The following is a 20,268-nucleotide window of genomic DNA, read 5'->3' as shown; positions in this document are numbered from 1 at the left end:
ACCCAACACTTCTGAAAATACTTTTTATATGTATATTTTAATTATCTGCTTTCTGCATCTGTTATGTGAGCTCTGTGAATGCAGAATATTCCTCTGTTTTGTTTACTGCAGTCTCTCTAGACCCTGGGGCATGTGGGCACATAGTCGGTGCACATACGGATTTGTTGAGTGAGTGAATGATGAGCTAGTGAGGGATGATTCTTTATGCCATATCTGGTCTGTCTTAGGTTTGTTTTATAATGAAGAAATTCAGTAGCAACCCTTTGTACTTGCTCACAGAGATCTGTATGAAAACTCTCATCCAGCAATACTGTTGAGCATTACTGCACCCTCATCTTTTAAATTCTTATCGTTCGAATGCCAGTGAAAATGAAAGCTCGTTTTGTTGCGGAAATGGGAAGAGCCGCAAGATGGAAGGCTGTGATTGCTGCTGGATTTTCGGAGAGCTTGTGTCACATCTCACAAGCTGCGTGTTTTACCCACAGGCGCATGCCAAGCCTCCTGGAGTACCTGAGCTACACCTGCAACTTCATGGGCATCCTGGCGGGCCCGCTCTGCTCTTACAGAGACTACATCATCTTCATCGAGGGCCGGGCGCAGCACAGGGCACAGCCAAGCCCAAGTGGGAAAGAGGAAATGCCATGTGAGAGAGCAGAGCCGTCCCCGAACGTAAGCCCACGAGATTGATCTGAGCCTTGATGGCATTGTGTTGTTTGCTTAAAGATACTAATGTCTTCAAGGTTTGAACTTACTGTGTCTTTGAAACTATTTTTAAGATAAATGACTCTTCACAGCGCACCTAGTAGTGATGCCTGGTAGCAGCACGATCGTGCTCAAAGAACAAAACTAAGGTTACTTAAGAAGTGATGCTGAGGGGCACCTGGGAGGCTCAGTCATTTAAGCATCTGCCTTCCGCTCAGGTCATGATCTCAGGGTCCTGGGATTGAGCACTGTGTCAGGCTCCCTGCTCAGCGGGGTGTCTGCTTCTCTCTCTCCCTCTGCTACTCCCCCTGCTTGTGCTCTCTCGCTCTCTCAAATAAATGAGTAAAATCTTAAAAACAAACAAACAAAAACAAGTGATGCTGAGCTCCTGAGAACGGTGCTTCACAGTTACCAAGTATTTTACAGGAAAGCTGTGTGTGCAGAACTGACCCAGCCAAGTTTCCTAGGGTTTTTCCTTCCCTTTGCTGAAGTTCCAGCTAATTCAGGGTGTTCTCCTCTCCTGACTTCCCTCTCCTCTTCCTGGTCATCACTAGTTGAAATCTTGCTCCTCTTCAAAGGTCCACATCAGGGCACCTGGGTGGCTTAGTGGTTGAGCGTCTGCCTTTGGCTCAGGTCCTAATTCTGGGATCTTGGGATGGAATCCCACATCTGTGGGGAGCCTGTTTCTCCCTCTGCCCGTGTCTCTGCCTCTCTCTGTGAGTCTCTCATGAATAAATAAGTAAAATATTAAAAAAAAAAGGTCTATATCAAATATCACCTTTTCCATAGAAGTTTTCCTGATTTCCCACAATAAAAAAGTTAACAATAGTTACCACTTTGGTAGCACTTCCCCCCCTGCCTGGCCCTGCTGGGGACACTTCACTTACTCTCTCCGAGCTCACAACACAAGGTAGGTAGTTCACTGCTTAACAGAGGAGGAAACCAGGCCTACGTAATTTGATGGAGATGTCCCAGGTTGGCAGTAGGAAACTGGAATTCAGACCCCGACAGTCCTGAGTACAAAGTCTGTGCTGGATTGCCTCACAGCTCAATATAAGCTTTATTTTCTTTGAGCTGCTGGGATATAGATGCTCCTGTGTCAAGAAAGACTCTGAAGCTTTGTGTAGGCTGAGTTTCTGTTGGATTTGATCTGGTAAAATTTAAGAGTCCCATGAGAAACAGGCCGATCAAAAGGTCTGAGAGACAAGAAAGGGGGCTAGTGTGTTTTTTTCTGAATGTGGGGCTTGGAGCAAAGGATCACCTTCCTTCCCTAAGTTATTACAGAATGAAGCATGAGTGAGGAAAGGTGCACACATTCACAAAGGCTCCTATTTTATCTCTTTTCTGTCATGTGACTCATTGTGTTTTATACCAAAATGGTCCTTTTATCTTCATCCTTTCTATTACTGGCTAAATGTTAATTGATAAATGCTGTATCATACTGGGTTGAATTTCACACTTGAAATTGAGTACATTCACGTCTCTCCCATTGACTATTTTGTGTCTCAGGCTGACCACTTAACCCTTTAGAGACCTTTAGAGGTCTCACTGCCACAGGAGAAAGAAAGGGTTTTATATATAGATAGCTTATTATATATAGAAAGAGGATCGAAAGCTAGGAATCAAGGTACTGAACATAATGTAAAATATTTGAAAAAATCTCAAGTGCTATAAACTTTGGAGTACTAGTAAATCAAACCCAACAAAGAATAATTCACATTTATATATTCTATCACCTGACCCTGAATTTTAATGGGTTTCACTCTTATAAAATGCCACTTTTCCTCTCTTGGGTGGTAGACATCATAAATCAGAGGTTGTTGGCAGTGGCAAATATTCTTAATCGCTATCGTACTGTCTTACTATGTTTTGAGTTTAAATTCCACACGTACAAAGTTCACACAGAAGTGGTAGTTATTTACAAATCTCTCAAAGGCATTTGGAAGCTCTGTGTGCATCCGTCGGGTATGTAGGCTCTTATGATCCAAAGTAGGGCAGTCAGATAGCCAGTGGCCTTTTTGTTGGAATTCTCAATTATCTTGGTCTAAATCAGATAACGGGTTTAGGTGCTGAAACGAGGTAGAAGTTTCTTTTTCCCCTCACACGACATCCAAAGCATCAGTGGTCAGTCAGTAATGTGGTGGCTCCATGGGTCGAGGATCCAGGCTCTCCCCTGTTTCTGCCATCCTGGGGGTGGAAATGCAAGCACACGGTGTAAGCTGGCTCGACTCAGCGCTGTGCACGTTACTTGAGCTAACATCCATGGACCGCGTGGCTACACTTGGCTGTGGAGGGGACCGTGGTTGTGTGGTCAAATAAAAATTTAGCTAGTCGTGCTCAAATAAAAATTCCATCATTGTGCAAGAAGGGGAGGGTGGCTCCGGGGGAACACTTGTCAGTCTCTGTTGTGATGTCTGTAGGACTTTTCTCTGGAGCTGAGTCCCTTCTTAGTGAAGGATCCTTCGGTCTCCTACAATCTTACGAGGTGGATACAAACTTGACTGCTGGTTTCTGGAGCTGGCCTGGGCACAGGGGCTGAGGATTTCACCTCTTAGGATATGGACTTCCTCCAGAGTTTCCACGTTCTCATTCTAGCACTTACCCAGTCCCCCACTCTGGACCCATGTCCCTAAGCCTGGGTCTTCGGCTTCTCTAAGAGTTAAGCTCTGGCCTCCTGCCCGTATGGTGGCTGGGTGGCACTCGACCAAGCAGAGAGGCTGTGGGAACCAGGGGTCATGCCCCATCTCCCTCCTTCCGAGGTACCTGACCCCACATTGCCTGAGCCTTCGTGGGGACTCTTATGGCGTGTGTGTGCGCCACCTGGTCGTTGAGGTCAGCTAGAGGCTACTTTAATTTTTGTTTTTAAACTGAGACCTGGAAACTTGGGTCTAGTCTAATGGCTGCAGTATTGCCCATTGTGTCACTAAGATGATCCACCCAATTTTTATGTTAATGTGTGAGGCCATTTGTTTCATCTCACTGCATTTAGAATTCCAATTTTTCTCTTGTTTTAAATCTCTTCTCAAATGCACAGCTTAGATATTGGGGGACGGGTAAAAAAAAGGTAGCCTTACTACCTTTTTTTATACTGGAGAAAGCTTTAAAAAACATTGAGGAAAGTGAGAATGGGGGCTGGCTGCAGCAGAGTCCTCAAGCACACAATACCTCCAGTGAGCCGCCTGAGAGCAAACACAGCTTTTTCAGAAATGTAGTGACTCTGGTATGTGCTTTGACTCTTGCCTCTGAGCCCTTTCTTCGGGCACTGTTACAGAAAGTGTGAAAATAGGAATACTCTTTGGCAGATTAATTTGAATACTGTTTGATTACAGTGCAGGACACTCAAAATCCAGGTATTTTGTTATGCTCCATTACCTGGATGCAGCTTTTCCTTTCTTCCACTTGTTTCTTTCCTTTGGCAGGTTTTATAATCTCCCCTATACTGAGTCAGATTCAAATATTCTGGCCTATTTTTTTTTTTTATTCTGGCCTATTAAAAATATAAAAACACCATGAATTGGATTTTTTTTTAAAGATGTTATTTATTTATTTGAGAGAGAGTGAGATTACAAAGGGAGAGGGAGAAGCAGACTTGCCACTGGGTAGAGGAGCCTGACTTGGGGCTCGATCCCAGGAACCCAAGATCATGACCTGAGCCAAAGGCAGACACCTAGCCAGCTGAGCCACCCAGGTGTCCCCATGAGTTGGATTCTTCTAAGGTGATTTAACCTTACCAGGATATAATAAAGAATGGCCTTTTTTCCCCCCATCAGAATCTTCTTTGCAAATCTTTTTGTCTTCTTGGGTGTGTAACTCTTTTGGTTTATCATTTGTGAACAAAATTTCATGACAGAGCTGCAGATTTAAAGAGATGCATTAAATTGTTTATTGTAAAAATAACGTCTGTGAAATACACATAGCATTTGAAAAATATAGGGAAAGCACAATGGAAAAATAAGCCATGTGTGTTTTGTGTGCGTATAATATAAAACCCACTACCAAAAGTTACTGTGAAGATTTTTGTGTATTCACACCTATATGCCTGTGTTTGCCTTCAGATTTTTTTTCTTTTTTAAGATTTTATTTATTTATTCATGAGAGACACACAGAGAGAGGCAGAGACACAGGCAGAGGGAGAAGCAGGCTCCCTCTGGGGAGCCCAATTCGGGACTCGATCCCAGGACCCCAGGATCATGACCTAAGGTGAAGGCAGACGCTCAACCACTGAGCCACCCAGGCATCCCTCAAATATTTTTTTAACTGAAAGCTTTGAAAACACAAATTAAGGTTTTTAGTGTGACTTGAGTCCTAATCCAGAGGAAGTAGTCAGAGAGAAGAGGCTGGAAATTTTCCTGCTGTGAGACTCTGAGGGCTTGAAATGCTGAGCACCACGCAGTTTATGATTTTTGACTAAAGGAGAGTAAGAAAGTTCATACTGCATTCAGGAAGATTAACCTGGCAGTAGTTTGTCAAATGAATTAGAAGGGGTATGGATTAAGCTTTTGAAATCCTATCTTGTCCTTTCAGATCGCAGTTATTCAGAAACTCTTAATCTGTGGACTTTCCTTATTATTTCACTTGACCATCTCTAAAACATTATCTGTGGAGTATAACATTGATGAACGTTTTCAAGCTACAGCTTCATGGCCAACAAAAGTTGTCTATCTCTATGTCTCTCTTTTGGCCGCCAGACCCAAATACTATTTTGCATGGACGTTAGGTAAGTCATGTCTGAGTAAACCTGACTGTTTCTGTGTTGAGATGTACCCTGCCCTGTAGCTAGCTGGGAGAGTGCCCTCTTGAGGATATGTAGTTAAAGACCAATTGGAAAAGACTAGAGTCCTGTATTAGAAGAAACAAACTTGACAACTCCTATCCTAAATACAAGGAAATAGCCTAAAACCGGTTAGGATATCCTAGAAACTGGATCAAGGCTCATTTTGTTACAATATCAGATAAAAATAAACATGAATAAATCTACTTTTACTGTTTCAGAATAAAAAAATCCTTGTATATAGTAACATATGTTTTGGGAGAATGTGGTAGATTGTTACATGGATTCTTAATACTGTCTTTTCACTTTGTTTACTGCAGCTGATGCAATTAATAATGCTGCAGGCTTTGGTTTCAGAGGATATGATGAAAATGGAACAGCTCGTTGGGACTTGATTTCCAATTTGAGAATTCAACAAATAGAGGTGAGTAGATCATTTACAAGTTAGTTACCGTGTGATACTTTACATACCATGCTTTGCTTTTATGAGTTATGATGTGATGTTCCAAGAGTGGTATTGAAGTCTATTTGTTAATAATACCCATCTAATTAGGGGATCTAATAAGTAAGATTGGTGTGATCTGGGCCCTTGTGGAGCTTTAATCTAATGAGGGCTACAGGGACACAGAAGGATAGGTTGTGGTCAGAAAGGTGTAGGGTGTGTGCGTGCTACAAGAGAGGCTCCAACTCAGGTGAGATAGGTCAGGGAGGGGTCCTGCAGGAAATAATGCCTTAAGCTGAGTCCTAAAAGATAAGGAAGATGTTGCCTGGCACTCCAAGTAGAAGGAGGGGTGCCCTTGGGGTGAGAGGTGGTGTGTGGCTCACAACGCAGAGAGTGGTGACAGATGAGCTTGCAGAAGTCAGAGGCAGGCCCAGACAGTTTCAGAGGCCATATAGGGGGTTTGGAGCTCTTACAAGAGCGATGGAGTGTTGCTGGGTGGGTTTTGTGCAGGCAAGTGAGGTGATCACAGCTGTGGTTTGGAAGGATCTGGCTACATCAGATAGAATGAGTTGCTCTCGTGGGACAGAGTGGTCTGTTCGGAGTGTTGTGTTAATCCAAGGTGATGGTGCCCTAAACCAGGGTAGGGCCAGTGGGGCTGGAAAGACCTAAACACCTGGGTGGGCTGTTCCAGAGACTCAGCAGTGCTCGGTGTTACATCGACATCAGCAAGAGAGAATAAGTCATGGATCGGGACCAGTGTCATGGTGATGCCTTTCATTGGGTGAAGGAACAATGAACAAGCCTAGGTTTGGAGGGAAAGCCACTGTGTGTTCAGATTTCAGACTTAACTAAGTTGCCCAGCAGGCACATAAATGACCAGGCACTAGCCTCAACTGCTGAGCTCGAGATCCTAATTGGGGAACTGTCAGCGTGTAGCATTTCAAGTTTTGGGAGAAACCAGAGAGTAGTCATGAGAGAGCACTGAGAGACCCAGAAGGGATGAGACACCCCCCAAACCTCCCACACCCCTCTGTACCCCCCTGCTCCACAGGAGCACCTGTGCTTACAGACTGGGAGAGGAAGAGGCAGGTCAGGAGGAGGAGCCAGAGAGAGAAGAAGAAAACCAAAAAGGGACATCAGTTTGCCAACCTGGGAGAATTAATCCAAGGGTAGAAATCCCTAAAACTTAAGGTGAAGGGTTGACAGACAGGTTTATAATGAATGGGTTAGGATGGACCCACCAATGCACCTTAGCTTCACTGAGGGTTCGTCCCTAAAAGTGGGACAGTCGGTCGCTAAGCGCCCGTGGGTGTGATGCCAGGGGGGATACAGCCCCGTCTCTCAAGTATTTGCCGAGATGCTTAAACCCGAGTAGGTCTCTTGATCTTGCTAAATTTAGAGGGAGTGTAGAGTTTAGGGAAATAAGTTAAACACACCAGATCCAGAAGTGGGAAATTCTACAAGACAAATGACCCAATTTTTCTCAACAAATAAAGGACATGGGAAAAGCCGGGGTCAGAGAGGAACTCTTCGAGATTAAAAGGGATTTTAGCCAAACGCACTGTGTGCACCGTGTTTGGGCCTCGATTGAACAGACAACTGGGAAAACATGTTTTTAAACAATCAGGGATATTTGAACACAAAATGAGTATTAGATGATGTTAAAGAGTAATACTTCGTTTTGTTAGGTCTGATCTTGGTTTTTTAAAAGTCCAATAAATTTTGAACTATTTACAGGTGAAATAAGACATCTGGCATTTGCTCTGAAATTCTCATAGTAATGTCAGTAATAAATGGGGAAGGGGAAGAAAAAAATGGCCAATTTTGGAAATTGATGAATGTATAAATATGTGGCAGTGTTTCTAACTCTTGTGTTCATTATTGGACCTACAGAGACTTTGAGACATGTGTTTCCTAATCAACCCCCCATGAACCGTTAATATCCGTGTGTGTACTCTATGTATACATGTGCTTTATATGTGAGAAGAGTAAGACTTTTTTGCTCCTAAGAACTGGTTTTTATCCTCTTGGGAGCAGTATCACTCTTGTTGAGAATGCACAGGATAAGAGAAAGTAAAGAACAAAGGAGTTAGTTTTTCTAAAGGAAATCAGCGTTAAATGCTGCTGAAGATGTGCAGTAAGAGGAGGACTCCCGAGTGCCATCAGCTCTAACAACGCGGGAGTTTATTGATGATTTCAGTAACAGTTTCCAGGGAGGGATAGACATTAAAGCCAGGTTATATAATCCGAAGGCATTTATTACCTGTATAAGGAAGGAGGGTAGAGATAAGGTCATAGCTGAGGAGAACAAGTAGTTGAAGGAGGGATTTTTGTTTTGTTTAATTTTGTTTTAAAATGGAGAGATTAAAAAAAATTAAAAAAAAATAAAATGGAGAGATTGACACATGTTTACCAGTTAGAGTATTTGAAGACTGTGTGAAAATATGGTAGAGGGGGAGAGAGGCTGATGGACACATGAGGTCCCTAGGAAGGTGGAGGGAGGGGATATAAGAAGACAGGTGCAGGGATTGTCCAAGTGGAAGAGGAACCAGGGACAGAGAAAGGGATGTGTGGAGGCAGCTGACTTTGTAATTTTGATATGAGATGTTGGAGTCTGATGGTTTATGTCATCTCGATAAATTGGAGGCAAAGTTACCTGTTGTGAAGGTGGGAGAGCAAGTGGGAAAAAGTGATAGGACCAGAGATAAGAAAGGGGGGAACTTGTGAAGTATTCATTGGGATCTCATGGGATTGCTGATTTTTACCTGCTTTTGACTTACCAAAAAAAAAAAAAAAAAAAAACAATTTAAAATGGTTCAATCTAATAGCTGTTTTTAGGAAGAGGAGAATGAACTGTGTAGGGAAACAAGGATTACCTGCAAGGTTGAGGCTCAACTGATAGCAAGAAGTATGGGTTTAGGACCAAAGTCTCCAGTATTGTGATATTCTGCACGCGAATTCACAGGTTATGAGTAGGGAAGGTGGAAAGTGTGGTTGATCTGGGGTTAGGATTTTGATAGGTAGGTGAGTTAAAAGGAAAAAGAAACAAACACATCAAGAATTTTGATGGGGATAGTAAATAGTGGATCATGGAATCTACACAGTGGGAAGGAAGTGAAGACGCAGGAGGGGATAGTTATTGAGGGAAGAAGGAGAGATAGGGGACCAGAGGAACCTTTGACGTCTAGAGGAAGCTTTTATGGGGGAGGCTTGTGTGATGAGCCTAGAAGGGTGGGAAGATGGTGGTAGTTCCAAGTGGGGCCAAGGTTCTGGGTGGTCATAGATGGTGGCTGAAGAGGCATAGAGGTGGGGAATTGAGAGACTGTGGCTTGATGGGATGGGTCCAGTCCCCAGTGAAAGAGTCATTAAAGGGGCCCTGAAAGGTCATTTACATATTGGGAATGTCTTCGGGATAATTCCATGACGACCCTGATAACATATAAGGAGAAAATGGTGATAATCCATTTATCTTATAGATGGCTTTTACAATACCCAAATCCCAGTTCCACAATGATGTTACTGTATTAGAAAAGCAATATTAAGAAAAGAGACCAGTACATGACCATCAATGCCAAGTAACACATTTTTAGCACAATAAAACATTATTACTTATATTTCAAGCTTCGTTATTTTGTTGGCCAAAGGAAAAAAGTTCTTTTGTTTTTCAGATGTCAACAAGTTTCAAGATGTTTCTTGATAATTGGAATATTCAAACGGCTCTTTGGCTCAAAAGGTATGTGCCTTCAGGAGCTGTGCCACGGTATCTAATACTTGAGCTTCACTGAGTTAGATTCTTGATTAAATTAACACTGTGTTGAGTGACATTGTGACCTCGATGTTAGCCAGGAAACACTGTTAACATCCTCCCGCAGCAAGAGTCTATCAAACACGAGAACTTTCCGGCCCAGGTGGTAGATACAGTTATCGCTGGCCTCTCAGCCGCCCTCCCGAGCATCTTTCCGAGGCCTGAGATCATCAGTGTCCTCCTCTCATTCACTGGAGATGTGGTTAAATAAAAACAAAGTAGCCACACAACCACTATGCAGATTCCCTAGAGTTTCCAGAACAGTTCCAGTTTTAAAATATTTCCATTTGACATATGTTTCTGTCAAATGTCCTGTTAGGCACAGGACACAAAGATGAGTCCGGCAGACAAAAAGGCCCAGCCTCCTCAGCCAGAGAGTTCAGGAGCTTGTCAGATGCACAGCAGCGTCCCCTACAGGTGCCTTTCCCTGTAGTGAGGAGCAGCAGGGAGAGTGAGCAGGGGCAGGTGGGCACGGGGAGGGGCTTCCTGGTGCTGGGATCAGGGGCTAGGAGTTGGCTAAGGACAAGGACGAGGAGGGAGGTCCGTACAGGCAGCCCAAGCCCAGCAACATTAGGAAATTGCATAGAAACTCCCAGCGACTCTGTCTCCATGTTCCCAATGAGACATGGGTGTCTACCTCGAGTTTATTTTATGAGATATTTACCCTGTGACGGTACAGCACTAAGCATGTTCTGTGGAAAGCAGCCTTTTCTGGGGAATGTCTTTTATTTTGTGACAAGTTGAGGATCTTTTTTTTTTTTTTAAGATATTATTTATTCATGAGAGACAGAGAGAGAAAGAGAGAGAGACAGAGACACAGGCAGAGGGAGAAGCAAGCTCCATAGAAGGAGCCCAATGTGGGACTTGATCCCAGGTTTCCAGGATCACGCCCTGGGCTGAAGGCGGCACTAAACTGCTGAGCCACCAGGGCTGCCCTAAGTTGAGGATCTTTATCCCTTGAAATACCCATCACACGATACTTTGCAGTCTCCCGAGTGGCTGCAGATTCTCTGAGCAGATCTGTTGTGTGCTTTTTGTTATTGTTATATTTTAAATTTGACACCTTTGGGGGCACCTGGTTGGCTCAGTCGGTGGAGCACGTGATGCTTGATCTCAGGGTCGTGAGTTCCAGCCCCACGCTGGGCATAGAGAAATAAATAAATTTGATATCTTTGGAAAAATCTTATTTTCATCTGAGTCCTCTATTCTGTTACCAAGGGAAATTTTAGACTGAGCAACTCCAGACTTGCCAGAAAGAAATATTACTAGGTCAGTTGAAAGTTCTTAATTAAATAAAAATCATTAAAGAAAATAATAAACTAACATAAAATATATTTAATATTAAAGGTTTTTTGGTGAATCGTGTAGATTTCTAACCACTTGGCAATGATTATTTTAGCTATTACATATACCACAAAGAGATGAAAGTCAAGTTTATTTTCCTAAAGAAATAGGAATATTTTGCAGCTGTCACCTCCCTGATGTCACAGGTCAAGTTATTGCTGCCATTAGGCCACGGCTATTTTCCTGATTACTCTGTGTCCTGTCAGATAAGAAAAGAAGGATCACTGTGGACTATCTAAACTCTGATCACTCACTCCTCTTGGCTCCCTGTGGTTTTCTGGTTTCTAGGGTGTGTTATGAACGAGCCTCCTTGAGTCCAACCATCCAGACGTTCATTCTGTCTGCCATTTGGCACGGGGTGTACCCAGGATATTATCTGACATTTCTAACAGGAGTGGTGATGACGCTGGCAGCGCGAGCCGTAAGTATCCCGAATTCCGTTTCATACTTCAGTGCAGTCCCCTTGAACTGGCTGGTGTAAGTGGCTGAGGACACCCTCCCTAGGCAGACCCTGTTTCTGGGCCCCAGTCGGTGCTCTACTCTGGCCACAAGTGAGGCGTGCACCTGGCGTGTTTGTTGAGTGCTCCCAGGGGCTCCACACTTGGTTCATCTGAGGGGAAGAGTTGGCACGTGGGAGGTACCCACAGAGCATTCATTGTCTTTACGGAATTTTCTGAACGAGAGCTAAAAACAGAGTTAAATAAAGGTGATCAGAAGGGTGGGTTTACTTTAGAAATGTTTCCTGAAAGTGGTCACCTTTGAGAGTCATCTTTTAGATGAAGAGTGGGGTACAATTGGGTGTAGAAAACTGGGTGGGCCATCCCTGGGGTGGTGGGCACCACATTGGAAGCAGGACACAATCCTTGGTTGGAACCCAGGGTGATATTTTGGGAAACAGTTGAGAAATGAGGTTGCTGACATGGGTGGGCAAAGAAGGACATTTAGTTTAAGTCCTTGAAAGTCCATCAGAAGAAAGTGACATGACAGAGATGGTGCCTGAACCGGCTGCGTGCAGCGCTTACAGGCGAGAAGCCTTCATTTAACAAACTAGCAGATATTTATTCAGTTGTCAGGTACCTTGGGGGGGTGTATGAGGGAAAACTCCAAGAAGCGCTAACTCTAAGGGCTGTACCTTCTGCTTGTTTGTGGCCTGATTGGGGCATAAGGTATATGTACACGTGAGTACGCAAACACCACGGGGCATATGTGATACATCCTGTGGGTTCTGTAGTAAGTAAAGGAGTTGTTCAGAGGTGAAAGAAATCCTTTTGGTTGGGTTGACCCAAGACGGCCTCGTTAGGAAAGTTTGGATTTGGGCTTTGAAAAGATAAATGTTGTTTCAAAAGTGAGGGAAGCATGATGGGGGAGGAACATGACGTTCTAGGCACATAAATGACATTAACAGAACCACGTTTGAAAGTACCTGGTGTATTAAATGACAAGTAAATCTGGCTGAAGCAAAGACGTCGTGAATTCCTAAATCGTGGATAATTCTGGAAAGGCAAAGGGAGTGCAGGGGAGCAGGGGGAGGGCAATCATAGCAGGATTTGGGCACCAGCCTGGGGACGGGCCTAATGCTCTTTCTGTCTGCATACCTGGGGGTCAGAGGAGGTTTGTAAGCAGAGGGATGGAATGCCGAAAGCCGTGCTTCAGGAGGATTGATTTGCCATCTGTGATCGGAAGGGAAGAGGGCAGGTAGCTGCTGTGGCGGTGATCCGGGCAAGACGTGGTGGGTGCCAGGGTCTGTTCCCGCCACTGGGAACCATGGTCTCTACATGGGAGAGCCGTTAACCATATACCAGGTTACTTCTGGAAAACTTGGTGGCATCCTCATAGCAGGGCCGTGTTTCACCTCTGACCACGTTAGACAAAGCAGGGAACAGAGTTGAAAAAAGGAAATAATGGTTGGTTAAGTTTACATATTTCAAAACTGCAATGTTTTGACTTTTTTGGAAGCTAAAAAAATGTGTCAAGAGTGGTGATTAGGAAACACCTATTTTGAGAATAATGTTCGTTGTTGCCATTTATTCTGATAAGTGTGTTTTGACCTAAGCTCAGGGTATCGAGAGCCATCTGTCTCTCACAAATGCAGAGTTTAAAGAAGAGGAAAAGATATCTCAGTGTAGCAGAAGAAGTGAAAACAGAACTTTATTTATATATTATAGTTTACCAAATATGATTTGAGGAACTCGAAGAGTGTTGTTTTTAACATTTTTTTTTAGAAACTTTTAATTTGAATACAACTTTAGATCTACCGAAAAGTTGCAAAGCACTCCCACATGCCCTCTACCCAGATTCCCACATTTTGCGCTCTCCATATTTTTTATACATATGTGTATTTGTTTTTCCTGAACCAACTTCTCCCGTAGTGGTGGCACCATTTCCGATGTCCCACCAGCAATGTGTGACAATTTCAGTCACTCCACATGCTTGAAACAGTTGGATGCAGTAATTGTAGTTTTATAAGCAATGTTAAAGACCAAGCCAATATTTTTGTTTCTTTATTTCAGATGAGAAATAACTTTAGACATTATTTCATCGAACCTCCCCAACTTAAATTATTGTATGATGTTTTAACGTGGATAATGACTCAAATAGCAATAAGTTATACAGTTGTGCCATTTGTACTTCTTTCCATAAAACCATCATTCATGTTTTACAGGTAAGTGTCACTCTTACAAATATATGCCAGGGGGAATAACTTTGTTTTTAAGAGCAAGCGCTTTGCCATTGGGTAGCATAGAAAAATAGCACCACAGCCTTACTCTCTGTGGTTACTTTTTCATTTTAAACCAAGAGGTCTCAAGTTTTTTATGGAATGATTCACACCACTCACCCCTGAGATGAGTGTGATAAAGACAGAGAAGTATCAGCTGGGTAACCCCCACCTCAGATCTCTCCAAGAGGTTTAACTGGAAGTATAGCTGTTCTTTTTATAGTTGGATGTTAACTAGACTTATCACAGTGATCTTTTTTTTTTCTTTGCTATATGTATATCTATCAAATCATTATATTGTACACCTGAGGCTAACATAATGTTACAGGTCAGTTATGCCTCAAGTTAAAGCTGTGACGTCAGGGCTAGATGTGGCCACGGGCTAGAGTTTGCTCACCCCTGCTCTGGGGTCAAGGTATAGGGGTTGAGGTGTTAGAGCAGAGGCGTATGAGTCACTGGGGATATTCTGGGAGCGGAAGCAAAATACATCCTCCGATAATCATGAGTAAGTGTTGGTAAGGTCTGCCCACCAAGAGTTCAGGCCGCCAGACTGTTAACTCCAGAGACGAAAGGATAGGGCAGCTTGAAATAAGATGAACAATAGAGAATATGACAGAGTGGTTTTAAAAAAAGAAAAAAGTGTAGCTCGTTCTTTACAAGGAATTGTGAATTCTCTTAATTGCTTTCGTCAAAAGAAAAATAAATTACTTCTATTTCAAGAATTTGTTCCCTTCTTACTCTTTTACGTTTCCCGAGTACTTTGTCTTCTCTGTATCATAGAAATTCTCGTCTTCAATTCCATGCTTGATCTCTGTATTCTCTCGCCCACCCACCAGATTCCACTCTCAACGTGTTAGTGATATCTTGGAGATCAAAAACTTCACCTTTTATAAAGTTTTCATTACCCCAGCATTTAGAACGACAGCATAGAGAATGTGGTCACAAATTTTTGCACTGACTATGGCGTTACTTGTATAGAAAGACACCAAGTAACTCCAGCTAAAATTCCCCTTTTCACAAAACTATTACATATATTTAAATGTGATTGAGCTGTTGGTTAGATTTTTCTATCGGAAGTACACTTTGTTCATACTCACTTGAATTTACAACTGTAAAAGCAGCCTAGGTCACATTTGATTTATATTTGATTTATATTTGATTTCAAGAATGATGCTTGTAATAATATTTTTAATAAGATGGCCTTCCTTCATTATGTGACAGTGGCCATTAAGAGGCAGTGTTATCTGTTACTCACATCACTGGAAAATTTGTAACTTAATTAGGGACCATACACAGCAGAGGAGGCCAGAGTATTAAGGTCTTTACCAGCTCTGCGTCTTCTTTGTTCGCTCTCAATATTCAGTTCTGTGGATTTGAGAGATTATTTTCAGGTCACTGCAGCTGCTAATAAGTACCTTTTTGTTTTTGTTCTGTGCAGCCATGGACTTATGACCCTTACAAAGGAATGTAATATGATAGCTAGTATCGTGCTTATAAGTGGCCTGGGTTTATAGGGTGCTTTATAAATACCCACTGGCAGACGCTGGAGAGCTTCATCTCTGGGTGGGGTTGGGGGAGGGGGGCCGGAATGCAAGATTAATGGAGTAAATCTGCACATCCTCCATGGTGCATGTGACATTTTGACAAGGGTGCCGTTGCTAAGGATTAATTCTCAAAATTTAATAAAGTCAACTTTGTCCATTTTGCTCTTAGCTCCTGGTATTACTGCCTGCACATTGCTGGGATCTTAATATTATTGTTGCTGCCGGTGAAAAAAACTCAAAGAGGAAAGACTACACATGAAAATGTGCAGCTGTCGCCATCCAGAAAGTTCGATGAAAGAGAAAATTCTTTGGGACAGAATAGTTTTTCCACAACAAACAATGTTTGCAATCAGAATCAAGAAATAGCCTCTAGACATTCATCATTAAAGCAATGAAGGGGAAAACACTCTGATGGCTATTTTGTCTCTGTTAACAGAAACCAATCTTAGCACCTTTTCGAGGGATTTGTGTTCGTTTGAAAAGAGATGAAGTGGGGGGCAAATGGGACAGATCTAGATGGGGAGTTTCCAGTATACCAGATTGGGAATGGAGCGAATAACCCCTCCCATGCCATGTCCCTGGGGGCCACGCCTTATATAAAAATATTTCCATGATCTCAATGGGCACTCAGGACCTCTGCAGATGTTGTAGGGTGGTACGTGTGCCCCTCTTGCTGAATGTATGTTGCGTATCCCAAGGCACTAATGGGGTGAAAGGGTAACCGTGTCAATCTGGAGGATGGACAAAAATTAACTTTTCCAAATGAATGTCTTGCCTTAAACCCTCTATTTCCTACCATATTGTTCCTAAACGGTATTTTCAAGTGTAATATTGTAAGAACGCTATTTCAATATTTGATGTCATGGTCTTGTAAAGGAATTCCAGAGGAATTTGAAACAGGATATTTAAGATCGTGGACACTTTAAAAATGCAATAAACATCTCAGTATTTGAAGGGTTTTCTTAAAGTACCTGAAATGACCATTGTACATAGCGAAACTAAACAGAAAGGGATGCCAAATTATAGGTAGCTTATTTTCCTGGAGAATTTAATTACTTTGTGTTGGTCAGAGCCCATCAAGGGAGAATTTCTTCAACATAATTAAAGGTTGGTAATGCGATATTTTAAACTTATTTTCTTAAAAAAAAAAAAAGGAAAGAGAACAAGAGAAGATGATGAAGGAAGGAAGGAAGGCAGGCAGGCAGGCATGGATGAAGAAAGCACCATGTGGACTGGAGCTGGTGGCAGCTGGGGCAGGGCACGGACCAGGTGCTCAGCAGAAGTGCTTTTCCTCTTCATGTATCTGAGTTCTTTTTGATTCTGTAAGATGTAAAAGTGTAATGACTTTTTAATATGTTGGACTTTTAAATGAAATTTGCCAGGCAAAAATCATATAGAATTATGGCAAGATTAGGAAAATAATAGTGGTAGATGGTACGAGGGCTGTGTAGGAGAAATCACTGGGTTAAGGTAACAATCTATCTAATCGCTTCCTTATCCTTGACAGCTTAAGTCATAATTGGGAATGTTTTAGGGAAATGAAAACTTACAGTCATCGGGTCTGACCCACCTTTTTAGAGAATAAAAGAAATTAGTTTCCAAACTCTTAAATTCTCACTTTCAAATTTGGCTCTTAACGCTTTTTAATGAATTTTAGGTTCTATGAGTAGGAAAAAAACATGCTTCTAGCATATAGGCCATTTTCACCACAGTTAATCTCACCTTGAATTATCAGATGTCTCTGTTAACCCCACAGTCTTGGGGTGGCCGCAGTGGCTGAAAGCAGAAGAGTGGGCGGCGAGGCCACCCTGGTATGGGCTTCAGCCACAAGACTTGGAGGTGAGAGAGGAGGTGAGCGGGGCCTTCTGACTCCACCTTTATTTGACCACTTTATTTCCTTTCTTGCCTTAAATTTTCAATGAAATGCAAATTGTCTATGGTGAGTATATATATATTTTTTTAATTTTTGTCGTGAATAAGTTTGCAAATGTAATTACTGCAGAACAGCCATCTGGCTTAAGCTCTGTGGTTTTTCATTTAAAGAAGAAAGAACAACAACTATACCAGGAATTTTTGAGGTCCTCATCAGCAAAAATATCAGTGGATCTTTTTTAGAACTTTAGAAATATCCTAGTCTTTGATTATGTAAGATGTTTTTATTTTTCTAAAGGTAAATTTTTTCCACCTGCCGAGGTTAGCCAAATCCTGTTACTTCCCAGAAAGAGAGAGGTAGCTAAATAAATTTTCTCTGTTTTCCCACACACTGAAATTAAGCCAGCTGTGGGGTTTGAGAGGATAGAAAAGAATAATCATGGAAAGTATCTGCCCCTAAAAGATCTCCTTAATTAATGCTGCAGAGATCTGATAACTACTTTAAAAAAAGGTAGATAAATTTAGGGTTTAAAGGACAAGTCTAGACATGTCATAAGTAAAAACAAGAAAACTTAATAAAACTCTTTCTCAGCCCAAGTGGCCATTTATAAATAATCACTATTTATTTCTATTACCTGTGTCATTTCTCAGCCTCAAAACCTAAAATCACTGTTACCTGTTTTATGACGCTGTCATTGCAGAGAGCAAGATGACTAAGAATTCTCTAGTTCCTTTGAAGATAATACATTATCTATACAATTTGACTGATTTTCGTCCCCTGGATCAACTAAGTTTTGTATTTTTGTTTCTTGGGGTTTTTTTTTGGTATGAAATGGGTTTTGGATAGCTTTTCTCTAATTTTGGAGGGATTAAAATAAGTTTGTAACCTAGAAGAAAAGCTAAAGAAATAATTCTAATTCTCAACCTGACTTTTCTCCTCAAGAAGAAACTTTTTGTGTTCTACGAAACAAATATATCTGCTTGGAGTGTTACAAGGATTAATGCTTCCCTTCTACTTAGAGTAGAAGATTTGAAAACTGGTGTATATCTCTACATACTGTTAAGTATAAAGGGATTCATTGTACTATGTGCTCCCTGCTCTTTTAATCAACAGAACAAGATGCAGTACATATTTATATTATTTCTCCACCCTTTAGTTGTCATGAAATCACTCCAGAGATGATCTGTGACCATCATACTTAGACTTTTGGTTCAGGTTCATTATTATACTACTCAGGGAAAAAAAAAATTGAACAAAAATAATTACTCTTCCCTCAGTTTCATTTTCTTAAATCAGTAACAGTTAATTTGATGTATGTCAGCTATCACCATTTTACAAGTAACTTATCCTCAGTTTTTAAAAAAAGCGTTTTTATTGGAACTCAGGGTAATTGGGGAAATGTATTTACCTTCTAAAACATCTAGCCTAATAGAGAGGGTTTATTTGGCTTCAACAATGTCCGGCTACCACCATACTTTTAGTTAAAAAGTATTTGTGTCATCAACCCCTGCCATGTGTGACATTCACATACAGGATTTCCACAGATACCAGTTTTCAGAAAAATTTGCAGTAAAAGAGAATGGTTCTAAAAAAGCAAAGGTAACTCTCATTGAAGCACTCGTTGCCCTGGGAGAAGACCTGGATGTTCATCTGGCTCTTTTATTAATCAGTTGGGATTTGAGCAAGTTACTTGACTTCTAAATGAAAGTTCCTTAATAAGAAATTAAAGGATCAGGTCCGTAAGTTTATGACCAGTTGTGTTTGTAATGAGTGGAAGCCATTAGCAAGATTTGTAAGAGTCATGGACAAAGGCAGATTCACAATCACAACTGTTATCGTGGTTATTTATTTTTATTGAGCTCAAAGCCCTGACTTTTCAAAAGGTTTTCTTGGCAACAGAGGAAAACCTTCCAGTCTGTTAAATCAGAAGGCGTGGCACCATACCATTTCCCCTAAATGTAGCCCTTAAAGAGAACTTTTGAAAATGAAATGGTCTCTATTGAAGGCAACCTATTCTCCTTTTGCTTTCTCTGCTTCTTTGGTTGGTTGTGCTAGGTGAAGCTGAAGGTGCTCTACGCTAGAAAATGTTAGTACAAACCATCAAGTTTACTGGACAGGATCTTACCATCATGTAACTTCTCAAATATTATTTCATTCAAAGATAGTTAAGGCACATTTAATTTAGTTTGCACATTTTAAACTACAAAAGAAATGACATTAAAATTTTGCCATTAAAATAATTACAAAATGTATACTTTTATTCAAGGACTAGATTACATTTAGGACAAAAAAGTTTTTCCTATTTGAAATTCCTACCTTGTAAATTTTAATTTGTATATTCATGAGCAGCTCTGGACATTTATACTGTTTTGTTTCCTTGTTATAAACTTTCAGATTGTTAGTTAATTGACTGTAAGAGTTCTATGTTATGATTGAAAGAAAAAGATTACTGGGGAGAATAATTGTTTCGGAATGGTGCCTGTTACTGTGATGTCAATGAAGGATTTGTCCGGAGTTTTAAATATAAGCCAGTATTTTATGGAGGTTTCCTCAGCCACCCTAGTCTATCTTGGCTGAAATTGAGTACATCAGATTTAACATAGGTGCGGAATTCTACATAACACTGTGAAATGTAATCTTAACTGCCCTCAAGTACCTTATTAAACTCTTACTCTGAACCCAGTGTACATTTAGTGAATGGCTTATCATTGCTACAGGTATCTAAGATGCAGGAAGTTCTGTTTTCTGCAGTGGTCCTTCTAAGACCGGTTTGTACCAGAGCATGCATGCTCCTGATGGTGAAGGAAGAGATTTGCTAGGTTGCACCTGAAACCTGGATTTGAATGATCAGCGTGTCGAGGTCTGTACAGTGTTTCTGCAGCACCATGTGTTCGAATCGATTTACAGTAACCCTCATTACAGAAGAAAATTTAAAATGAAATCTTACACGTTGGTATTTTGTAGGAATGCTCTTAAAATCAATGACTAAGCTGCTTTTTTGAGGCTCTCGTTGCAGAGGATGCAGCCAATTACATTTTAATCGGTGGGCTGCTTATTAATGTTTTTATATG

At 41.4% G+C, this 20,268-nt stretch overlaps 1 protein-coding gene across 6 annotated transcripts in view; it reads left to right on the top strand.

Annotated features, from left to right (window-relative positions):
• MBOAT2 (membrane bound O-acyltransferase domain containing 2) overlaps nt 1-19,875 on the top strand; it is a 126,226-nt gene extending 106,351 nt beyond the window's left edge. For all 6 annotated transcript variants that reach the window (XM_038560729.1, XM_038560726.1, XM_038560725.1 and 3 more), the window contains 7 exons: nt 486-669; nt 5,227-5,419; nt 5,794-5,897; nt 9,584-9,648; nt 11,353-11,485; nt 13,575-13,726; nt 15,494-19,875. In XM_038560729.1, coding sequence (XP_038416657.1) covers nt 486-669; nt 5,227-5,419; nt 5,794-5,897; nt 9,584-9,648; nt 11,353-11,485; nt 13,575-13,726; nt 15,494-15,719 — 1,057 coding nt within the window. In that variant the 3' untranslated portion in view covers nt 15,720-19,875. The remainder of the gene's footprint in view (nt 1-485; nt 670-5,226; nt 5,420-5,793; nt 5,898-9,583; nt 9,649-11,352; nt 11,486-13,574; nt 13,727-15,493) is intronic.
• Nucleotides 19,876-20,268: the final 393 nt, after the last annotated feature.

Source organism: Canis lupus, chromosome 17 (genome assembly GCF_011100685.1).
Source record: "Canis lupus familiaris isolate Mischka breed German Shepherd chromosome 17, alternate assembly UU_Cfam_GSD_1.0, whole genome shotgun sequence".
NCBI classification, from domain to species: domain Eukaryota; kingdom Metazoa; phylum Chordata; class Mammalia; order Carnivora; family Canidae; genus Canis; species Canis lupus.
The sequence above is the reverse complement of the archived record's forward strand: the minus strand, read 5'-3'. Positions and strand labels throughout refer to the sequence as shown.